General features: G+C 43.0%; 1 protein-coding gene and 1 long non-coding RNA gene across 2 annotated transcripts; both read right to left on the bottom strand.

Moving 5' to 3' along the window:
* Positions 1-4456: 4456 nt before the first annotated feature.
* On the bottom strand, positions 4457-5442 carry LOC125301072. The gene is made up of 3 exons (XR_007194666.1): positions 5054-5442; positions 4796-4882; positions 4457-4560 (listed from the first exon to the last, which is right to left on the bottom strand). It is a non-coding gene; the product is annotated as an uncharacterized LOC125301072 (long non-coding RNA).
* A 239-nt stretch (positions 5443-5681) lies between these two features.
* Positions 5682-7464, bottom strand: LOC125301071. The gene is made up of 5 exons (XM_048253337.1): positions 7447-7464; positions 6628-6726; positions 6482-6529; positions 6277-6357; positions 5682-6202 (listed from the first exon to the last, which is right to left on the bottom strand). The coding sequence occupies exons 2-5, from the start codon at positions 6700-6702 to the stop codon at positions 5771-5773; spliced, it is 636 nt and encodes a 211-aa protein (XP_048109294.1). The 5' UTR covers positions 6703-6726; positions 7447-7464; the 3' UTR covers positions 5682-5770.
* Positions 7465-21936: the final 14472 nt, after the last annotated feature.

Here is a 21936-nt window from a genome sequence, read left to right as displayed (position 1 = left end):
ATAATAGTTTCAATCCTCAGAAGGAAAGTTTTTCTTTGTTTGCCTGTGGATTTTTTTATCCAGTTATGGGATAAGGAGTATACTGTATTTGACTCAGTGAGAGAAATTCTGTCCTGTCTGGCAGAGGTAAATAAGCTGCCTGTCTGTGGTTGAATTTGATCCATTCCGAGGTTTATGAGCTGTAGGTACTTGAGCAGATTGTCCTGCTGCAGTGGATCATTAATCGTAGCTCTTGCTTAGGGAATGAGGCATCTCCCTCCACAAAAAAAGATGCCAAGCAAAATATCTTAACTCAGAGTAGTACTCACCAAACACCGCTTTGCTACAGTAATGAACTGCCGTTTACACTGTTGACAGCTGTCAACTGAGTGCTGCAGTGTACTCTTGAATGAGTTTTTTTTATGGGTAAAACCGGACATATATGCGACTAGTTAGAGGAAGGCAATGCCGAGTAATTGCACACTTTCAATATTTAATGTGCATTGAGACACTCAACATTTTAATAAGCAGAAAATGACCAGGAATGTCAGACACATCTGCTTGCACAGGAGCAATTAGGCGACTGAGTTTATGCTGTTCCTCACACGCCACATCCTCTGCTGGAATTTTATGCTCTAGTTTGAGTGAGGTTCTTAATTAAACCATTAAGCAGCAGAGCATTTTCACAATATGCTCCACTGCCTCCATTACTAGACACAATCTTTTGTAATTTGTTCACTTACAACCTCAAGCAGCGAGTTTCTGTCACGGCCGTCTGTATCCTCGCATACCATCATTTGCATTATTTTGTCAGTGTTAAGAGTATAGTCACATGTGCATTACTGTTGCTGTGCGTTACAAGGAAGACTGATTGATGGTGGGGCATGGTTCCTTGTGTGAGTGATTGCCTATTCTTGCTGTTTCAAGTCTGGGAGCTGTGTGAGTGTAATGCTGATGAAATTAGTGGCTGATTCAAACTGAAACTTTCTGCAAGACTCTGATGACATGATTGCTTTGCGATTAGGGCTGAAATGGTGTTGACGGTGTTCTGGTCTTCCAAAGAGAAAGAGAGAGAGAAAAAAAAATCACTGACTTTCGGGCGAGCGAACCTCAACATTCCCCAGCAGATACCACACGGGTGCAAACCCCAAGTGCTCAGTTATCACTCAAACATCCCTGTCCCCAGCAATACAGACCCGATTAGAGCCATTGGAATAATAAAATGAGAGAGATGAGTAAGTTTGGAAGATTGGGGCCATGAGTCCCCCGTGATTAGTGTGGTCTGCCCCCCTGGCTGTCAGAGCCTGTACAGGAGAGCTGCATCAGCAAGGCTTATGAAGTGTGGCCACTCCGACTTAACACCTCACTGGTCAATAATCCAACCAGCTTGAGGGCGAGGCACAAGACCTGCCTCAGGACACGGACCTGAAACTCCAGACAAGTCTATGAGGATTGTGCTTGTTTTTTTGTTTTTTTTTTTCAACGAGGATTCCAGAACCTTTCCATCTCTGCCAGAAGGCATTAGCGCTAAACGAGCAGGCACAGCTTCACAGCTTCAGCTCATGTTGATGATGTGACCGAGTGAAAAAATACCCCCTGCAGTATCCAGCACTCAGGGGACCTATGTCAGTCTGAATGCTTAGTTGTGGTTTGACTAATTATTGTAGGCTAAAAATAGCAATGAGGATTCTTATGTGACTTTATTATGGCCGCTGTACCATGAGAGCGAGTGGACACTAGGCTAGTGTTTTTGTCCCCTCAACATTTTTCCCCTCAACTATTATTACTGAAACCTCACCAGTCCACACAAAACTTGGCATGGTTGTAGTCCAACAAGGCTGATACAGAATAAAATGTGTTTCTCTATATGCTTGCACCCCTTGAGGCTGGGTAGGGGCTCATAGCCCTTTCTGAGAAATTATGAAATTTGAATGGCAATGTCTCCCTGGAATGTAAGCGCTATAAGACCATATCTATTGTTAATGGAGCTTTATAAATCAATAGCATTGAATTGAATTGATGTAACAGAGGCAGGCAAAAATAAATACAAAGTTTGACAACTCTGTAGTTCAGAGCTTAGCTCTTCCATTGATTCACGGGAACTTCAGTCAAAGCAGCAGAAGACTTTGTTGTCAAAAACAAAAAACAAACAAAAACACTGCCTCTCAAAGGCATCATAAGTAAACACTGTTTCTAAACAGTTCCACTGCTCCTTAAATTCTGAAATTAATACGATTTCTCAACATATAAAACACTCAGGAGCAGTTGTCAACTATATTTTCCATATGGTACAGTAATTATTGAGAGCAAGTATTCAATGCAATTGTAAGCAAAAACCTCTAACTTCACCAACTCTCAATTCTGAAACATGTGTGCCCTGCTACAACCAATGAGCAGGTCAAAGCTACGTGCAGTATTTTTTGTACTTCCAGCATCAATAAACATATTTTTATACCAGGATCTAGCCCAGTGGTCACTCAATTTGAATGTTTGAAATGTGTAGCCTACAGTATGTTATTCTAAACCTTACATCCATACCCCACTCCTTGAATCCATGAATATGTCCACTCCTAAATGCATCTGGTCCACAGAAGTCGGCAGCTGTGTGTTCCCAAGTCCTCACGTTTTCATGGTCCTACTGGATGGCACTAACCAGGGGGCAACAAAAACCACCTACAGAGGGAGAGAAATAGAAAGATATGATCTTTAAATGATCCCATTCTTCTAAATCATAACACATGATTTGTGGGCTTTGTTGTGTTTTTCCGATTCACAAGCACCGTACTTACTAGAGCAGTAATTCCCAAACTTTTTTTCTGGGGACCCACTTTTTAAAAATGACAGACTATCGCGACCCAACTCATGACTGTGGTAGTGAAGATTCTAATAGAAAGCTGTTAGCTTTCCTAAGCTATATAAGGTACAAGCTTGCTAGGGGTATTACACAACATAAATTGTCACTAGGCTATGCTGGCGACCCAAATAAAATCTCCTACGACCCACCTGTGGGTCGCGACCCAGTCTTTGGGAACCAATGTACTAGAGGGAGGGAACCTGCATGGACTCAGACAGCAGGTTGCTGTCTCCTGACCCCTACCAGAGCAAACAGTCAAAACACATTAGAATGACAGGATGGAATCACTAGCAAGAACAGGCTATCACCGGAAAACCCTGCAGGTTTAAGTTGGGGAGTAGCACTGGCATGAGCGCTTCATATTATCTGAGCAGAGCTCAGAGTGCCAGCAGAGGAGTAGGCAGCACTGCCAGGGCCAGCAGCGTCAGGACCAGCGGCGTCAGGACCACAGACAGCATCAGGACCAGCAGCGTCAGGACCACGGACAGCGTCAGGACCAGCGGTGTCAGGACCAGCAGCGCCAGGACCAAGGACAGCATCAGGACCAGCGGTGTCAGGACCAGCAGCATCAGGACCACGGGCAGCACCTAACCAGGGGGCAACAAAAACCACCTACAGAGGGAGAGAAATAGAAAGATAGGAGGAGAGAGGGAGAGAGAGGTAGAGCACTATCTCTTTATGGAAGATCAAAGAAGATTATGCAACCATACAATACATTCTTTAAAAAATATTTTAATCACATTTTATCACATATTTAGCCCCTTAAGTGTAACTTAATCAGCCCCTTTAGTTTACCCCAATCAGCCCCTTAAATTTGCCCTAACCACCCCCTTAAATCTACCCCAAACAGTCCCTAAAGTTTACCCCAACCAGCCCCTAACATTTAACCCAGTCAGCCCCTAAAGTTTGCCCCAATCAGCCCCTAATGTTTACCTCAACCAGCCTTTAAGATTTACCCCAATCAGCCCCTTATGTTTACCCCAGGGGCTCATCCACATGCTGCTCCAGGCAGTTGAAGAGCCCATCTGAGAGGTCCTGTGGTTGGCTGTACACACTCTGCTCCAGGGAGAAGACCTCCTTCAGGAAACCCAGCAGGTCAGCCTGTGGTCAGACCGGAGACACAAAGAGAGCACATTCAGTCCAAAAGGTTACTGATACATAAACTACATCCAGGAGGCGGTTGGTGAAGAAGCTATTTAGTCAAAGTCAAAGTCAAAGTCAAAGTCAGCTTTATTGTCAATTTCTTCACATGTTCCAGACATACAAAGAGATCGAAATTACGTTTCTCACTATCCCACGGTGAAGACAAGACATATTTTGCCAATTTAGGTCCACAGACAAACTTAACATTCAAGTAAACAAAAAAAAAGTAAATATAAGTAAATAAGAGGGCACATATAATAATGAAAAAATAAGAGCAGCAAAATTTGGTTGAAATTGTGCATAGACAGTCAATAAAATACTAGTGCAAAGTCAGGCCAATAAAAGGCTTGGGTAGTTCTGTTTGACCTAAGTAAGAAAGAAAGTGGCATAGTGGTGCAAGTTATGTAAGAGCAGCAGAAGTGTTGTGTTTTCAGGACAACAACACCAAGTTATTTGTGTATTTTGTGTATTTACCCGCAACAGCCCCCAGCATTGTACAGCCTGAGGTGGCCACGCCTCGGAGGGCAGGAAGGCATGGATAATTGTCACAAGATGATCCAGGAACCCACCCTGAACCCGCTATACTGTAGAAGGGAGGACAGAGAGTGTTTAATGAATAGATGGACAGCGGAGGACGAGGTTGCACAAATCTCACAGGGGCCAGCCTGGCACGAGCCCCCTCAAGCTCCCTGAAGAACACCATTTCGAAGATGACGTCCAGCAAGTTGACACTGTGGATCTAAAACCAAAAGAAGTCAACGAAAATATATAAAATGACATTAGCTTGGGTGAGCCAATGAGTATAGCAACCTGACATACCTGAACCACCAGCAGCTCAGTCTCATGACCAGGAGTCTGGGCAAAGGCCACCAGCTGGTCAAAGGCCTGTTGAAACACACCAGCATCCTGGAGGAAAGTGAAAAAAGGGGGGAAGGGAGAGAACATCTGTTCAGTTAACTCTGGTCTTGCCTGGCATACATTTCAGATGTGCACTCAGTCACCCAATTGACTGATTTATTCTTGCGTGTCAAGGTCACATCTGGTCCTGTGAGACTAAATGCAACCTAAGAATGCTACCTGTCCATTGAGAGCAGCCATGGTGCGCAAGATCATCTTCCCTGCCACAGTGATGAAGTTAGCATTCGGCTCCTCGGTGAGCAAGACCTGATCAAAGCATTAAAACATATTATCAAAGAACATTTAAATCACATTTTAATGGTGAGCAAGTGGACCTTATGTGCAAGAAATTGGCAACTAAGACCTGATCCAATGACCAAAATATTCCATCACCGGGATTAGTACTCACTGCAAACGCTTGTCTCAGGCCATTAAGCCTCAGAGAGAAGTCCTCTAGACCCGTGGACGAGAAAAGCTGGCTGTAAAAAAAAAAAATCTAAAACTTTATCACACTGAGGCTAATGTCATATTTCACTTTGTGGTTCAGATTTATCGCTGGAAAAGACTGCTAGCTCCATCCATTGTTTGCTTATTTAGCTAGCAGTCTTTTCCAGCGATAAAAAAAAGACTGCTAGCTAAATAAGCAAACAATGGATATTGGAGGAATGCGATTCCTCCCATTCTTCTAAATCATACCACATGATTTACTAGAGGGAGGAAACCTGCATGGCCTCAGACAGCAGGTTGCTGTCTCCTGACCCCTACCAGAGCAAACAGTCAAAAAACATTAGAATGACAGGATGGAATCACTAGCAAGAACAGGCTATCACCGGAAAACCCTGCAGGTTTAAGTTGGGGAGTAGTACTGGCATGAGCTTCATATTACCTGAGCAGAGCTCAGAGTGCTAGCAGAGGAGTAAGCAGCAGCGTCAGGACCACGGGCAGCGTCAAAACCACGGACAGCGTCAGGACCAGTGGCGTCAGAACCACGGACAGCACCAGAACTAGGAGCGCCAGGACCATGGGCAGTGTCAAGACCAGTAGCAGAGTCAGGACCAGAGGCAGCAGCGTCAAGACCAACAACAGTGTCAGGACCACGGACAGCGTCAGGACCACGGACAGCGCCAGAACCAGGAGCGCCAGGACCACAGGCCGCGTCCAAACCAGAGGCAGCGCCAGGACCGGCAGCAGTGTCTGGGCCAGGAATATCAGGACCAGAACCAGGCTCAGGAGTAGGGAAGGTATGAAGGTTTGAGTTCGCTCTGTGGTCGACACCCTTCCATCTGTAGAGATGGTAATTTCCTGGAAGGTCTTAGAAATCTCGACCATCTGTAGAAGACCATTCACCATATAATAATGATAATAAATAAGATTTAGTAAACAATTGACAGTAAGAAAAATACCTGGATTCCATCCATCTCCAGATGAAAGTTGGCCTCCGTCTCGATGCGGAACGACACATGGACAATCCCACCACAGTACCGCTTGAAAAAGAAAACAACACAGTCTGTATACCAACTGAATAACGGTCTGCATGTTCACTAATAAGTTATATGTTAAAGGGGGGTGAAGATCCATGACTATATAAACATCTCCAAGTATCTATACCTGGATGTAGGTGACAAGTTTCACAGAAGCGTACTGCTCACGGTTTCCCTAGAAATTAAAGTGTGACGTGAAAATGTGTTAACCATTGAGGAATTAGAGATAGTTAACAATCAAACAAACCAACAAGTCTTTGCTAATTAGAATACCTCTGGGGTCTCCACGTAGAAGGTGTTGGTCAGGTGCCACCACTGCTTCTTCAGAGAGTCATCCAGCCTTTCCATGCAGGAGAGTTTCACCTCCACCCACTACATAAAACACACTGGTGAACTGATTAACAGAATTGGCGAAAAAGTCACACAGATGGTAAAACCTAGTCTAAACAATGCCAAAATGTCTTCATTGTTTGCTTGTTTACCCTCGGACCACTAGATAACCACTCAGAGTGCTCTACCCCACTGTATGGCGGGTGTTCTGGACTTCCTGAATCTGCAATACCATAACATAACGTACAAACATACCAGAGGTGGTATAGGCCTACCGACAGTACTCAGTGATCTTGAGAAACGGTTTGAGCAGCAGTTGATTTTCAAAGTTAGTTGCGCTCATCCTTCCTCGCTTTGCAGTGAACAGTAATCCAGCACAACTGAAATCTGCTCACAGGCAGCTGAGGCAGGCAGGCCCATGTTGAGTTTCAGAGAAACTACTCAATACAGTAACGTGAGTAAATGTAATTCGTTACTTTCCACCTCTGAAATATACATAATATGGCAGTGCTAATGAACTTGAAAACGTCTTTTAACTTGAAAAACGAAAGCAGTGGAGAGCTAAAGTCACCAATAGCACAGGAGAGACCCATGCTAATCACATGAAAATGCAGAAAATAGCCTACCCTGAATGGCAGCAAGTGTCAATGCTCAACGTCTAGTACATGTCAAGGCTCAACGTCTATTTGCCTAAATTGGTATTTAAAGCAGCTACACGTTTTAAAGCTTTAAAGCTACAAGTTTTAAAGCTACAAGTTTTACCGTCAGTCCAACCTCGACGGTTTCCCGATCTCCGTCTTCTTTGTCGATGGAAAGATAGCACACGTTTAAAAGAGCCTGCACTGTCCTCCATTTGAACAAAAGCAATTTCGAAGAATAAGTCTGCTATAGCCTACCTATGCTATCATAGCTATTTAACTTATGTTCTAGCTATTAGGAATTAGGTATTACTAGCCAAAATGTCAACAATAATCTAAAACGGGTAGGATATTCTTAACGTGAAAGTATCACGTTCTAAATACAAATAGCCTACGAGCTGAAATGTGTAATCTTCAGCCAACTGGTTGATGTTGATCTATCTCCTATGTCAAAGATGACAGGCCTTTGGATGATGTCTTCCATCATATCATGAGACCTCCAGTGATCCAGAAGTAAATGAATGAGTGCCTTCTTAGTTCTTGTTGTTATAATTTGTGAGAAAACCATTCCAATCAGCTGGTCGATGAACATGCACCTTGACCCCAGTCCACCTAGGGGCATAACATCAGCCTACTCATTTTTCATGCAATTCACTTCAAATCAAGGCTCAACTCTTGTTTAAGATATTGTTCATATGCAAAAAATATTATTAATCCCATATGGAATGGTAATGCTTGAAAGTTCTGTTCTCTGATTTGAGGTACAGTGGAGAACTTTGGTTATATCAGCTGTAATCCTGTAGATAGAAAAGTCATCTTGGACTTAAATTGAAGCTTATAAACTTGGGAAGTTCATGTACATTTGAGGCAGTGATATGTATAATAAAATGCTTGAAAATGATCACTTTTGATGACAATTTGTCAAGAGGACAGACATTTTTTTGTCTTTTGGGGTATGTTGAGGGTGATATTTGACAGCAAAAAGGCACCAATCCCCAGAATCATTTTCTGCTAGTTTCCCCTATGTGTCATGCAAAATTGTAGGGTTATACAACCATTTATGTAGCTGCAGTACCTTAATATTCACAATTCATCCACATCATTCCGCCAAAAGCTTTTCCCAAAAAGTGTGTTTTTTGGCCCCTAAGACCAAACGGGCCAAGTCGGGGATGGTCGTTATCAACTTGCGATGGCCCAAGGTATAATATAAGATAATAGGAAATAATAGTGAAAATCCTGAGGAGTGGACGTGGCTCCTGGCCTATAAAACTTGGTGGCCGCTCTCTGGTTATTGTGGGCGTTTACAATCCACCCTCTGCCAATCCCGATGCACAAGGCTACATAGTCTCTCAGAGCAATTAACTTCTCAGGTTAATTATGAGGCTATCATTTAGGGGACTTTAACCTAGATTGGATGTCTCCAGCAGCTGATGACTTAAAACATATATATGCAATGAGTTCAATCTTACCCACACAGAACCCACACGACCTAATATGAAAATTCCCAGTCGTTCATCCCTGTTAGATCTTATTCTTACCAATACACCCCATAATTATATGCATAGGTGTGTATTACCAATGGATTTCAGTGATCATTGTCCTGTGGGCTTCATTAGAGATGGTAGAAGGAAAATATCAAGGCTTCTGTAAATACGATATATTTAAAAAAAAAAATGAAGAGCAGACATTTTACATGATCTTTTCAGTGACTTTACTTTTTAAAATCTTATCCCAGATGCTGAACACCTTAGCAGATAAACTTGCCCCTTTATTTTTTATTTAGATTTAGGATAAAAAATAAACATAATCCTTGATTTACTCATGATCTAGGTGAGATTATTTCTCAAAGAAACAAAGTTTGGGCATTGGCAAGATTTACTGGAAGTGATGGTGATTGGCAAACTTTCAGACATTTTAGAAACACATGCACTTATGGTGAAAAGGGCAAAATCAACCTATTATTAGAACAATCTGTCTGACTGTGGTAGCAATCCAGCGAAATTCTGGAAAGAGATTAAACCACTTTCTTCAACTACTCTTCCTCAACAAATTATGCTGGATTCTAAAGTTGTAAATGAGAAAAAGAGATTTGTAATGCTTTTAATAATGACTTCATTAAATGTGGTACTCTATTTGATCAACTGAATGGTATGGTTATGACACTAGAGGCTCAAGTTATTTTCAAGTAATAACCCTTTCTTCTCATTCATACCAGTAAACCAATCTGAAGTTCTCTATGGACTGTGTAATTCCAAGTGTATGAAAAGCTCTCTGGGTGCAGATCAGTTAGACCCACATATCTTAAAGATTGCAGCCCCTGCCATTGCTGAACCTTTGACTTACATTGTTAATGTATCACTCTTCTCTGGTTCTATTCCAGAAGTCTGGAAATCAGCCCTAGTGACTCCTTTACATAAAGGAGGAGACCCAAGTGATTTGAATAACTACAGCCCAATCTCCAAGCTCAAATGTTTAGCAAATATGCAAATATGAATCCTTTGTAAATGAGCAGCTTTGTTCCTTTTTGTCATCATATTCTACTGTATATTAAGTCCTTATCAATCTGGGTTCAAAGCTGGCCACAGCACCATTACAGCACCAACTGACGTAGTAAATTATATAGTTACTTTTGTTGACAGTAAGAAACCTAGTGCAGCTTTGTTCATTGATTTGTCAAAGGCTTGTCTCATAAGAGAGTCTCTCAAAGAGTCTCATACTCATTCTAGCACTTTACAACGTTCTACTGAAGCACAGATGCATTTATATACAAAGTAAACAAAAGTGGCCCCAAAATTGAGCCCTGTGGAACACTATTATTTAGTCTCAATGACTCTGAGGTTGATCCTGTCACATCTACTCACTGTGTTCTATTGGAGGGGTAGTGTCTCCATCTCATACTCATTCTAGCACTTTACAACGTTCTACTGAAGCACAGACATCATTGATATACAAAGTATGAGTAATTTACATCTACAAATACTTTATGCCTATGCCTAAGCAGTGCCAAATCTTCAATGTGCATTTGATTGTGTGCAGAAATTCCTGAAAGTAGTTCTAAATTAATCAAAAACTAAAGGTATGATATTTACTAGATCGAGAAAGCGTGACATTGATGCCTACAGGATAACATTTGTTCCCTGAATGGGACACAAATTGAGCAAGTTTCTCAATACAATTATTTTGGCATTTGGCTAGATAACGATTATTAACGAACTATCATTTAGAACACATGTGCTTGAGCTCACAAAAAAGGTAAAAAATAAATTGGGTGCATTTTACAGGATTAGGTCTAGTAGGACTATAATGTAAGTCCTAGACAATGGTGACATTGTGTATATGCATGGAGCCCCTTCCACACTGAAATCATTGATGCAGTTTACCACAGGTCACTACGTTTTATAACTGGGGATTTAAAACTCATCACTGTAAACTGTGGAAAAATGTAGGATGGTCTTCCCTCTATGATAGGAGGGAAAGACACTGCATCCTTTTTATTTATAAGGCATTGGGGAATTTACCATTTTGCTTAACTTCTCTTCTGAACATGAAATCAATCTGACTCAGGGCATTGCTGTAAAAGAGCTTGATGCTCAGTCAATTTCTCCCTGAATAAAAAACAGTTGATGATTGATGATCTTGAAAGCATCAAGGCTGCAACTGGAGTGGATAGCAGCGCTATGGATTCCGCCACAGAGCTAGGCTGATACAAACTAATAACACTCATTAGAGGAGCAGAATGGCAGAGAAGGTATATACATTGATCTGAATCATAGCATTAGGTAGGCCTACACTTGTTGAATTGACACTTTAGTTTATTGAAGAACTATGAAAGATCCCGGAGAGTACATTAATTGACATCTTTGTAAAACTGCCATAATAGACTCTACATTTCACTAGAAACTCTTAACTTGAAAATTATTTTTGACTATGTTTTGAAGACATTTTGAACATCTTCTGCCATCTTTTACATCTTTCTTTTTCTCACAGATGTACCACATGTTTTTACCCAGGGCAGATACTGAAATCCAGCAATTTCTTTTGCAAAGCAAAGTGTGCCAGGTCTCAAGGCTCTTCATCTCCGTAGGACTGTGGTTTAAAGGCAGCTCATGTTTGAAAGCTGACGCTGGACAAAGCAGCACATTTTCCTCTCTGCTGTTCTGTGAAAGAGGCCAAAATGAGCCACGACACAAGGCTACGTTTCATCTGCGGTGCAAGCACTCAGCTTTGCAGAGGCCCACTGCCTACCTCCACTTCCCACTGCCCAGCCATCCATGGTCCTTAGCCTGCATGAGTCATGAAAGGTGAGCTCACGGTGCCCTTGAAAACTTAATCTGTGGCTTGAAATAAGATGTGTTGTAATGAAACACAAGAGAAGACAGGGGGCACTTAGTGGAATATAAATGCCTGGGCCAGCCGTGAAATTCCTTAACGCGCATGGATTTATGGACGAGTGTGCTTAATCCACAGAAATAACCACTGTGACAGGGCCTCCAGAGATTACATGAGTCAGTAAGTTAAGAAGTTAAAGAAATGAACAAAAATTGGGAGCATGGATTTGGGCTTGCTGGAAAAGAAAGCTGTTCTTAAACTTTTGCAAAAATGTATAATTCAGGTGAGAATATTCCTTGGCTAGTGCAGAGGAGGGGGGCCTCTGGGATTTGGTATCTTATTTTGGCTACTTTAGGCTGTGCATCCTCCCTGGAAGCGCCTTCTATCTCTTGACACACTACAGAAGCTCTGTTAGGGCTTCTGAACCTGGGGCACTTAGCTTAACCCTGCTAATTGCATTTGCAGCCATTACTGCAAAATACCACCTCCAATTAGGGGAGCTCAGTCTCATTAGTGGTGATGACTGCGGACTGCAGACAACAGCAAATGCCTGTGTCACTTCCCATCATGTGGTTCATGTGGTGGAGGGTAGTGTGTGTATGTGTGTGGGTGTACGCACGTGTGTTTATGTGTGTGTGTGGGTGTATGCACGTGTGTTTTTGTGTGTGTGTGTGTGTGCGTGCGTGCGCGCGCGCGTGCACGGGCTGTTACATTGTTATGCGAGAGGAGTCACCTCATGCATGAGTCAAAGATGCTGCACCATTGTCAGGCAGAATCTTTAATTTGTCCAGACAGCCTTGTAATTGGGTTTGCACGTTAGAGCAGTGCTGCACCTCTGTCACTAAGCATCCTAGGTTTTGCCATGCCTTGGGTAATCCTTTGGATGACCAGGTATCATTGCGGGGGTCAATGCAGTAGCTCCTCATTCAATTCACCAACTCAATACCGCTCAATGCCTTTGAAAGCGACCACCACCATCTCCAATTCTGCCCCATAAATGCTCCAATTTCCATTCCAATGAAATTCAAACCCTCTTAATCTCAATTCAATCCTGCTGCGTTGCATCCACATAATGTGAGCCTCTCAGCACCCATTGAAGATCTGAGCGCAGGGAGAATGATGGACCTCACAGACATTTGGTGCAGCCTATAAAAATGACCCTTGGAAGTCAAACAACACCATTGTTTGGAATGCATGGATAAGCTGAGGGAGTCCTATGCCCTTCAAGGTGCTTATTTTGGGCCTTATGGGCGAGTTTGAAATGTTGAATTTAATCAGAGCTGTCCAGTTTTGTGCTCTACACATAGGTTTCCTTAGCCTGGCTAGCGCCACCACTTCTCAATGAGACGTGGTCTGGGAACCAAACGTTCATTTTCTCGTATTTGAAAAAAATGCCCAGATCCATTTATTGGGTGCCACGGATGTCTATCAAATGCGTCTGTGCATAGCTCATCATCGTCTTGCTTTCCCCCCTGTTCTGTGATTGGTTCCCTATCTCAGGCGAAAATTTGCTCCATGGTCTCCAGGCTGCCTTAGCAGCGTGAATCAAATCGCGCGCAAGGCAGCATGGGAACACCCAGGCTAAGGTTTCCTCACATTTCTTTTCAAACTGGTTAAATTCTCATTGGTGATTTTTTTTTTTTTTTTTTTTTTTTTTTTTTTTTTCTCCATTGTTTCAGTTTACACCAAAAAACATGCGAAATATTAAGCAGTAGGCAAAAAAAAAAAGGTTGGAGTGAAAAATTATTTCATCCATGTTGGAAAGCCCTCAGCGACCATAATGAACTGCTGTGTCAAAAAGAAAATGAACAATCCATCAGAAGAAGTGGTTGTAAGTGAATTATCTATCCCAGGTTTGCACAGCAAGCACCGCAAGTTTCCTGTTATCACCTTGTAATGCGCCGCAAACTGGGCTTATCTCGTTGCAAGGAATTTTGAACGGGGAAAAAAACCCCTCACTGAACACAACATTTGACATTAACAAACTCTAACCTTCAAGCCCTTCCGGTAAAGTCTTGGATGAAATAGCCGTAAGGAAGCTATAATGACTGGGTGCCAGTATGGCCGAGCGAGCGAACCAGGTCATAAGCATTTAGGCTAAAGGGGGAGAGAGCACTGGGCCGGAAAGGGCAAGTGAGTGGGGAGCCGTGGTATGGAATGAATGGCCGGCTTTAGGAGCCACATGCCTTAATCAGAGATGCACTGACGCATGAGGTTGTTCTCACTTGTGCTCCGACTGCATCAATCTGTGTAATTTCCTGGCTTCACTGAAAAGGTTCTTTGCATGTCTTCTGGAAGGATTGCTCTCCAAACTGCCACCGATTTTTTTCCTACTTTGTAAACATTAGGTCCTTGCTCTCTCTCTCCCTCTCTCTCTCTCTCTCTCTCTCTCTCTTTCTCCCTCCCTATCTCCCTCCCTGTAGCTTAGCAACGTGGCTGGCACTTATTAAGTCCAGTTTGGAGTTTGAGAGACATGCGGACACGTGCTCAAGCTGAATTTACATTGCACCGTGAGATTGGATTCCTTTGTTGACACTTTGTATTTGCTTGCCAGGCGTGTTCAAATGTTAGCTGAGAAACAAATTGGACTGTTGGTATGTGCAAAGCTGTTGTGTTTGAACGTCCCCAGGGGAATCTTGATTATCCTAGTTTTACCATGCTGGCACTGAAAGTATCTCAAAATATTCACAGTTTTCTTATACTGTTTTTTAAATCAATATTTTGGGTACACAAAGCAATTTCTGACTCAAAATTGTGTAAATAATTCTGATTGAATACGAAAGCACACACTTGCAGCACATAGACATTGTAAACTCTTCAGACAGTATCCCTAAAATGAAAAAAAAAAAAACAGGACATTAATAATGTTCATAATATGCCTCTTCTTGTTACATGACTCATGCTTGCTGGCTTAACATCTAATATTGTGTGAACAAACATAACAGTTACTGAAGGCAACATAAGCAATTCGCAATTCATGGCCATAGAGTATGTGCCAAGAGATATTTATGGCATTCCTGTGTTTTTTATGCTTGGTTCAAGTACTGTAAATAATATTGCGACATTCAAGGTCTGTAGTTCTGATATCACTTATGTTATTTCTCTGCTCTTGTGGACAGGATTGAGAATCTGACTTAAAATATACCCAATGAGAAATATCAGCTGGCTGAATACAGAATACAAAACTAGATGTACCACATAGCGGTACATGGCATGACCACCACATGGTGTTGCCACCTGCTATCCAAAGAAAAAAGCAGACCTCCTAAGTTCTCTCCATGCCCTACTCCTGCAACTCTTTGCAAACATCAAGTTTTACGTGTGTGTGTGTGTGTGTGTGTGTGTGTGTGTGTGTGTGTGTGTGTGTGTGTGTGTGATTGGGTGTGACTGTGCAAACTTCACTAAGACAGGTCTGCAACAACAGACAAAGTATACTCTGGTGACACCCAAATAGTGTATACAAGTATACTCATGCCATAATGTGGCACTCATATTACGCACCACTATGCTGTACGTTTACAATGTGTGCTAATGTGTGTGTATATGAGTGTGTGTTGACCAGTAACATATGTGTCCATGCACAGCGGCGGTCATGATAAGCTAGTGGTTGGTTTATGTCATGCTTTTGAGTTGGACATCTTATCGAAAGGCTTTTGTTCAGAATTCAGCACCTGATTCATTACTCGACTGAAATACAAGCTATTTTGGCTTAGAGAGATCCGTGTTCTCTCCAGCAGCTATTAAGGTCCATTAGCTGCATGGAGGTGCTCCAATTTTTTGTCACAGTGTCATCCATACTTTATAGGTTACTGCCCCTTCCCCGAGAATAAATGCCAGATCATATTTCTGTGCTTAAAGGGTGGCCATTTTAATTCTGCCCTGACCTCTTTGTGTAATGAAGGTTATGTCCTCTCCTTTTTTCTCGTGTTGATGTGATTCTAGGACACGCCATGCTATAAATTACCATGTGAAATTATTCCACTCCCATGTCTCCTGCTCTCTTAGCTCACCTTATGCCATCCATTGTCTGCACTGGCATTTATGTCTGTAAGCCTACAGCCACATGGACCTCTGTGCATGGCCCTCTGTGAGCCTCTTCCTTCACAGATCAGAGACACACATGCTGCACATATGCTGTACACATAGTGTTTACTGAGACATCATGGGGTAGAAAGTGCTGATTTTGCATGTGGTGTTTTTTTCTGGAGAAACTGTTGCCCAGCGAGACAGTGAGGAATGAGGGTGGCTCAGACTACTTCTTAGTGTGATAGCCGGAGATTAGTGCAATTACTTTTAATTCCTGTTTGCTTTTAGTCCTGCTGTGAGCGACTGCAGCGCTCTCCCCAGCCTAGACGTCTCTGCCTCTCTCTCTTTTCTCCCACCCTCTCTCACTTCAACTGAAATCTAGGGCCCCTTAAATGGAGCACCGCTTTAAATTAACAATGTTTCATTTACATTTTTGTTCCCTTCAGTGAGTTTTTCGAGAGGTGCTACCGCTACAGTAGCTGGTGCCATACAAAGTCTCTGTCTATCTGAGCACAGGTCATTACTCTACTGGCAGATTGAGGTTTTATTGATGCTACTCTATCACCATTGCCTTTCAGCGGCTCATATGAATGAGCCATGCACTTAAAGGTCTTCAATGGCAGCGAGGATTAAATCACCAGCGCGCGCGCGGCAAGATGCTGGAGCAGTCACGAGAAACCGCCGTCCGGTCATTCCTATAGCAACCAAAGACAGGAAGGCCAGCCCTAAAACAGATGTGACTGCTGGAGACTTTGACAGCTTTTCATAGTTCCCCATCAGTTGTGCTGGAAAAGAAAAAAAAAGATGAAAGGGAAAATATAAACACACATCATCTTTGACTTCCATGAAGGAACTATGCTTCCAGTAGGCTCTACCCTTCCTTGCTTTTCACAGCATTATATATTCCATCTTTCATCTGAAAGCTTTGCTATCCTCTGTTTTTCCCCCCCACAGGTTTCTTCCTCTTCTTTTATGACAAAGGGCAAAGTAACGGATGAGATCCAGTTGCAGGCTACTTTGCTGGTCCCTTTTGCTGATGTGAAAGAATGTGTCAGGATCACCATTCATGCATTTATGTATTTTTCATGACAGGAACAAATAGGGTTGGCTGGGTAATGGGAAGGAGCCGTCAGAGGCAGGAGTTGCAGGCACTGCTCTCTAATTAATAAGTGGGGAGCAGTAGTGTATCGGTCCGAGGCGACAGTGGTGGTGGCAGTGTGTGTGTGTGTGTGTGTGTGTGTGTGTGTGTGTTCCAAAACTAAATTGAGACCCCACACAAACTGCTGAGATGCACTGCTTGGATGTGTCTCTGGAGTTATGAAGGGCGGAGTAAATCCCCTTTGGACGGCATGCTTTTCCCCTTGTCCTCCGCCGGGATTCTTTTTTGATTAGTGTGAAACCAGGCTGCAAGCTGGCAAATAAGCAAAGCAAGACCTATATATCTCTAATCACCTTTCTTGGGTGGCTTCAGATGATGGCACACGGGATGTGCTGTAGTTTCTGAAAAAGGAACGCATCCCTGTCTATCATCAGATGCTTGAACAATGAGCTGTGAAGGGATGAATAAGTAACCAATTAAGCGTGGCAAGCCGATGATTAAACAGCATTCCACTCTCTGATTATTACTGGCTGTCAAATTGTTCATCATGTCAGAACAGTATAGATATTCGTGTCAAAAAGGAAGAGATCATCACGTGGGCTTTGATTTGTCAAAAAGGAAGAGATCATCACGTGGGTTTTGATTTGTCAAAAAGGAAGAGATCATCACGTGGGTTTTGATTTTTGATGCTGTCAGAACAACAACATCTCTGTTCTGTTTATGTGTTATCTGTTCTGAGTATCCCCCACCATTTACAGCGCAATGGTGAGTCATGTTTGGTGTATGTCCACACCGCCGCTGAATGTAGTAGCTGTGTCAATATATAGAGCACTCACAACACACATAGCGTACGTCATTAAAAGAGCAGCCAGTGCTGCTGTTGAGGCAGGTTCTTAATGTTTGATGGGGTACCCTATTGGAAAAGCATTTGCTGCAGCAAAGCAAAGCTCTTTAGGGTAAACAAGCAAAGAAGCCGCTCCCCGTGGAGCCTCTAAGGTCACCTCTGTCAAGACAACTATTGCGCACCATCTCTCAGCCGTATTGTAGGAGTGGGGGGGAAAATGAAGTAGGCTACAATTCAAGTGGACTCTGGAGCCAGTGTTTTTTCTTCTTCTTGCAAGGAATCTTGTCCACCCACAGAGGACAGCTGTAAGTATAGAAAGTGTTGATTTAAAGGGGGCAGGAGAGCATTCAGACGTGGAAGTGACCTGGGAGACATCCTAATGCTGAGCACAAAAGAAGGCTGTCAGTGGCCACAGCCTGCTTTCTGTAGTGCAGAAAATGAAGCCCCACGCAGGTTAACTAAACCCATTGACAGGGATGGAATTAGTGGTGATAACAGTCATTTTTCCTGCCATGCCTTGAAAAACAGCGTGTCTCACAACTGTAGTGCGGTGTGTTATTGTGACAAACCATCTTAAGGTATTTGTCCGCCTGAGCAGAAAAAATGACTAGCTGTGTTCTATAGAAAATTCCAGAAATTAGTTGACATAAGCCTATGGTGAATGAAAACTAGAGAAGTGATGATGCTAGCATGCGCCCAGCATCTGTTGCCTGCCTTTCTGTCTGTCTGTCTGTCCAGTGCACTGTTTACCAACTCTGGAGTGCGTGGCTTGCAGGGAGAAAGAGAGAGAGAGGAAGGCAGAAGAGGAAGAAGATGAGAAGGTTCTGGGGAGGAGACATTTCAGGGCACGCCATCTGGATAGGGGTGTCTCAGCAGATACCGTGACTTAGACAGACTGGAGATGGGGTAGACCTCCTTCTGTGGAGATGCACACTCCACACTACCATTAAATTGTTTGTATTTGGTTCCGCTTGATTTGAGTCTCTTTCATTAAAGAGAACAGAAATGCTGTTATACCATTGGCTATGGTCCAATTTGGTAATAAACCCAGTATTTGTCTGTTTTTTTTTATCTTAGCATTCTCTCAGTGGCCTTGGTCCTCCAGATTGAAGAACACAGCAGTATCATCTTTTTCTGAGTTTTGTGATACAAATGGCACGGTTTATAATTACGCGGAAGCCACAACATATTGCAGCCTCTGTTTACGTCCTGATACTATCTCTTAACATGGGCTGTCAGTAGAATGGATGCCTCCGCACATCAGCACATCCCCAGGGATGTGGGACTTATCGTCGCTTTCATTACTGTGCTACCGGATAGCAGACTGCATTGGGCTTCTGAGCTCTTGACTGATATTGGAGGTGTGTTGATAGTCACTTTCTTTAAGCCTCAGGACTTGTGTCTGTCCTGTTGAGACCCCAAACCGAATCCAGCCCCTAGGACCCTTTACACTGCAACACTCTCCCATAGATGTCAACTGCAGCAGCAGATGTCATACCACACATTCACATTCCAAACATTCTAGTTTTTAATTTGAGTGCTTACTGTATAGTCTGTAGGCCATATTAGAGGCACTGTTGTGAGGTTCCCTCCTCAGGATGCTGAGGTCCTGACCTGTGCAGTGTGAATGTCCTGCCTGGAGCTTCTGCTGACCCACTGTTCTGCTGGCCAGCACTGGCAGTGGGATGTTGACAGTCAGATGTTGGTTTGCTTTGGGACAGTGTTGCCAGCCTCAAGGAGAGATTTGTCACCTACAGTATGATGGCTTTCCAATGTGTGGTCTTCCACCAGGGAAAAATCAGGAACTTATTTCTTACAGATGGAAGTTTACCTGGAGATAAGAGTGAGACAGAGAGAGGGGGAAATGTTTTGTTGTAACACATTAGGGACCTGGAATGTCAACCTTCCAAAAAATAAATGAAAAGAATAAAATAATTTCAGTGTTTGAAAAAGAAAATACTTTATGTGCGTTAGTGAAATCTTCAGCAGTAATTGTTCTGTTATGCCTTTACAGCTGCTGGTGTCCCTGTCCTGACAGTGTAAGTGAGCCTCACCTTTCTCGTAAACACTCCTCGCTCCAGTTTATTTAATACATGCCGGCCTCTCAGCAAATAACCACACATCCTTATGGGGGGCTTCACCAGCCAAGGAAAAAAAGCTGCTCTCGCCGAGGAGATCCCTCCTGATCTTCATCTGTTGTTTGTTTGCTGCTGTCTGCCGGCCAAGCATAGCTGATAGAAGTGCTCCTTCATCGACTGCTGGCCCGCTCGGGCTGAAAGCATCGCTCACCACACTCACGCTCTCTGGATTGTCTACCGAGGGGTGACTGAGTGGGTTCCCTCGCTCGCTCACTCTCCGACCCGGCCTGTTTATCACCAAAAGCTGGCCCTCGCGCCGATCATCTGGAATCTGTGACTCCAACCAAGCCGCTATTCATTCGAGCTTTTTGATGTGTTTTCACACTTCGGGGGACACAAATCAGTTGGTTTCGTCTGGACCTGATGTCAGATTTGTTTAGATGGCCCATTGGTTGTGGTGTTCTGTAAGCCAGTCACCAGAGGTTGCCAACATTTCACTGGCAGCATGCTGACATATACCGTGTCTGTTGGTGCCACTACGGTGGACTGACTAATACCACTGTGGATGACTGTTTTTCCTCCAGTCGAGCCTTTTCAGTCATGGAGACCATTTGTTATTGCTTTGCGCTGCAACAGCAAATGAAGTTTGCATAGTAGTCTTCTGCTTTTGCTGTGAGAGTGACAGGCTGAATTTGTCTCTGTTCTTGGCATTGATAACCCATGACAGTTCCAATCCCTCTCTCCCCTCACTCCTGCTGATGGCTACTAAGGAGAATGACAGTGGAGTGTTTGGGTGATCATTTGTGTAGTGATTGATATAATATCAATAAGCATGAGCATATATATCACCATACACAGTATGATGTTTTCTACTCCTAGATAATGTGTTGTTCACAATTTGTAGTAATATAAGCCTATTTTTTATTTGGCTTCTTCGAAAATTTCAGACAGGATTTGTGATGGCAGTGGATATTGTAAAAATGCACTCCATTTCACAACTCCTTTCTGAAAGGTTTTTTTTGTTTAACATAGACCAGCAAGAAAAGAGGACTCAATGTTCCCAGGTCAAAATGATGATTGGTGAATAACTTCAGTTAAGTGCCTTCTAAGTAGTCTGGCCACTTAGCATCTGCTCTATCATCTGTCTTTATTCCCATTCTTGAAATGGAGAAAATATTGCACTGAAATCTCATTCAGACAGCCAGTGTAACGCCATATATTTCCCTGTCTTTCCACCCTGCAGTAGGAGGCAGTAGTAAATGAAAACAGGCTCACGGTGCCAGAGTGCTCATGGGCGGTGAAGTTAAGTATCACCTCAGCATGTAATATCACCTTACCCAAGGACACTCTTTGATCCTTACAAAGTCTTATCCTGGGGCTATGGCAGGGAATTGAGTTTTTAGCACTGACTTCAGCTCAGGCCTGTCAATTAATGTTTTCCAGTCTGACAGACACAAGCTTGGATTGGATTGCGGCCAGGTAAATTCGGTTCTCTCCCCCCCGTATAGTCTGTTTATGTCAGTGTCGCTTCTGTTTAAGCTGCAGCTCCAAACTGAAGGTGTTACTTGAGGGCATCACCCTGAAAACTCTGCTCTAAGATAGGCACAATGCATGCCACCCATCCCGTGATGCTGCAAAACTGGGAAGACATCACCTGGCATCATGTAGTAATGTGGCACACAGCCACATGGTGCCCATCAGGTGATCATAGGCTAAGCCCAGTGTAAGGAACACTGGCCAAAACCCAGTTCTCCACTCTCTATCTTTCATTTGTGTATCAACCAGAGTACCCATATTGTCAATTTAGTGGAAAACGACAGCTGAATGCGTTTTAAGCGCCTGGCCATTTTGCTTTGATCACAGAACTCATGTCGGAATAAAAGACAGATGGAACAGGTGAGGTCCTCATTTTAGAGAGAAATAGTTTCTGCCTCTGTTTCTAATCCTGGAAAGCCTGCTGGTTCTGCTCCACATCTGCTGTTGTAGGGCTGTTACATAAAATCTCTATTTCTTTTTGGATTGCTGTTTCATAGGGGAGTAATATTTTTTTCACATTTTTCACATAAAGAAAACGTTTCATAGTGTCATCAATAGCAGTAGCTGTGTTACTTTACCAATAACATCTAATGTCTCTAATAATATGTGAAAATAACATATCTGTATGTGTTTTCAGCTCTTCAATGGGTTTTATACATTGTAGACTGTGTATGCTTTCTTATGCTCTGTACATGTTCACTA

This window comes from Alosa alosa, chromosome 9 (assembly GCF_017589495.1).
Source record: "Alosa alosa isolate M-15738 ecotype Scorff River chromosome 9, AALO_Geno_1.1, whole genome shotgun sequence".
NCBI lineage: Eukaryota > Metazoa > Chordata > Actinopteri > Clupeiformes > Clupeidae > Alosa > Alosa alosa.
The sequence above is the reverse complement of the archived record's forward strand: the minus strand, read 5'-3'. Positions and strand labels throughout refer to the sequence as shown.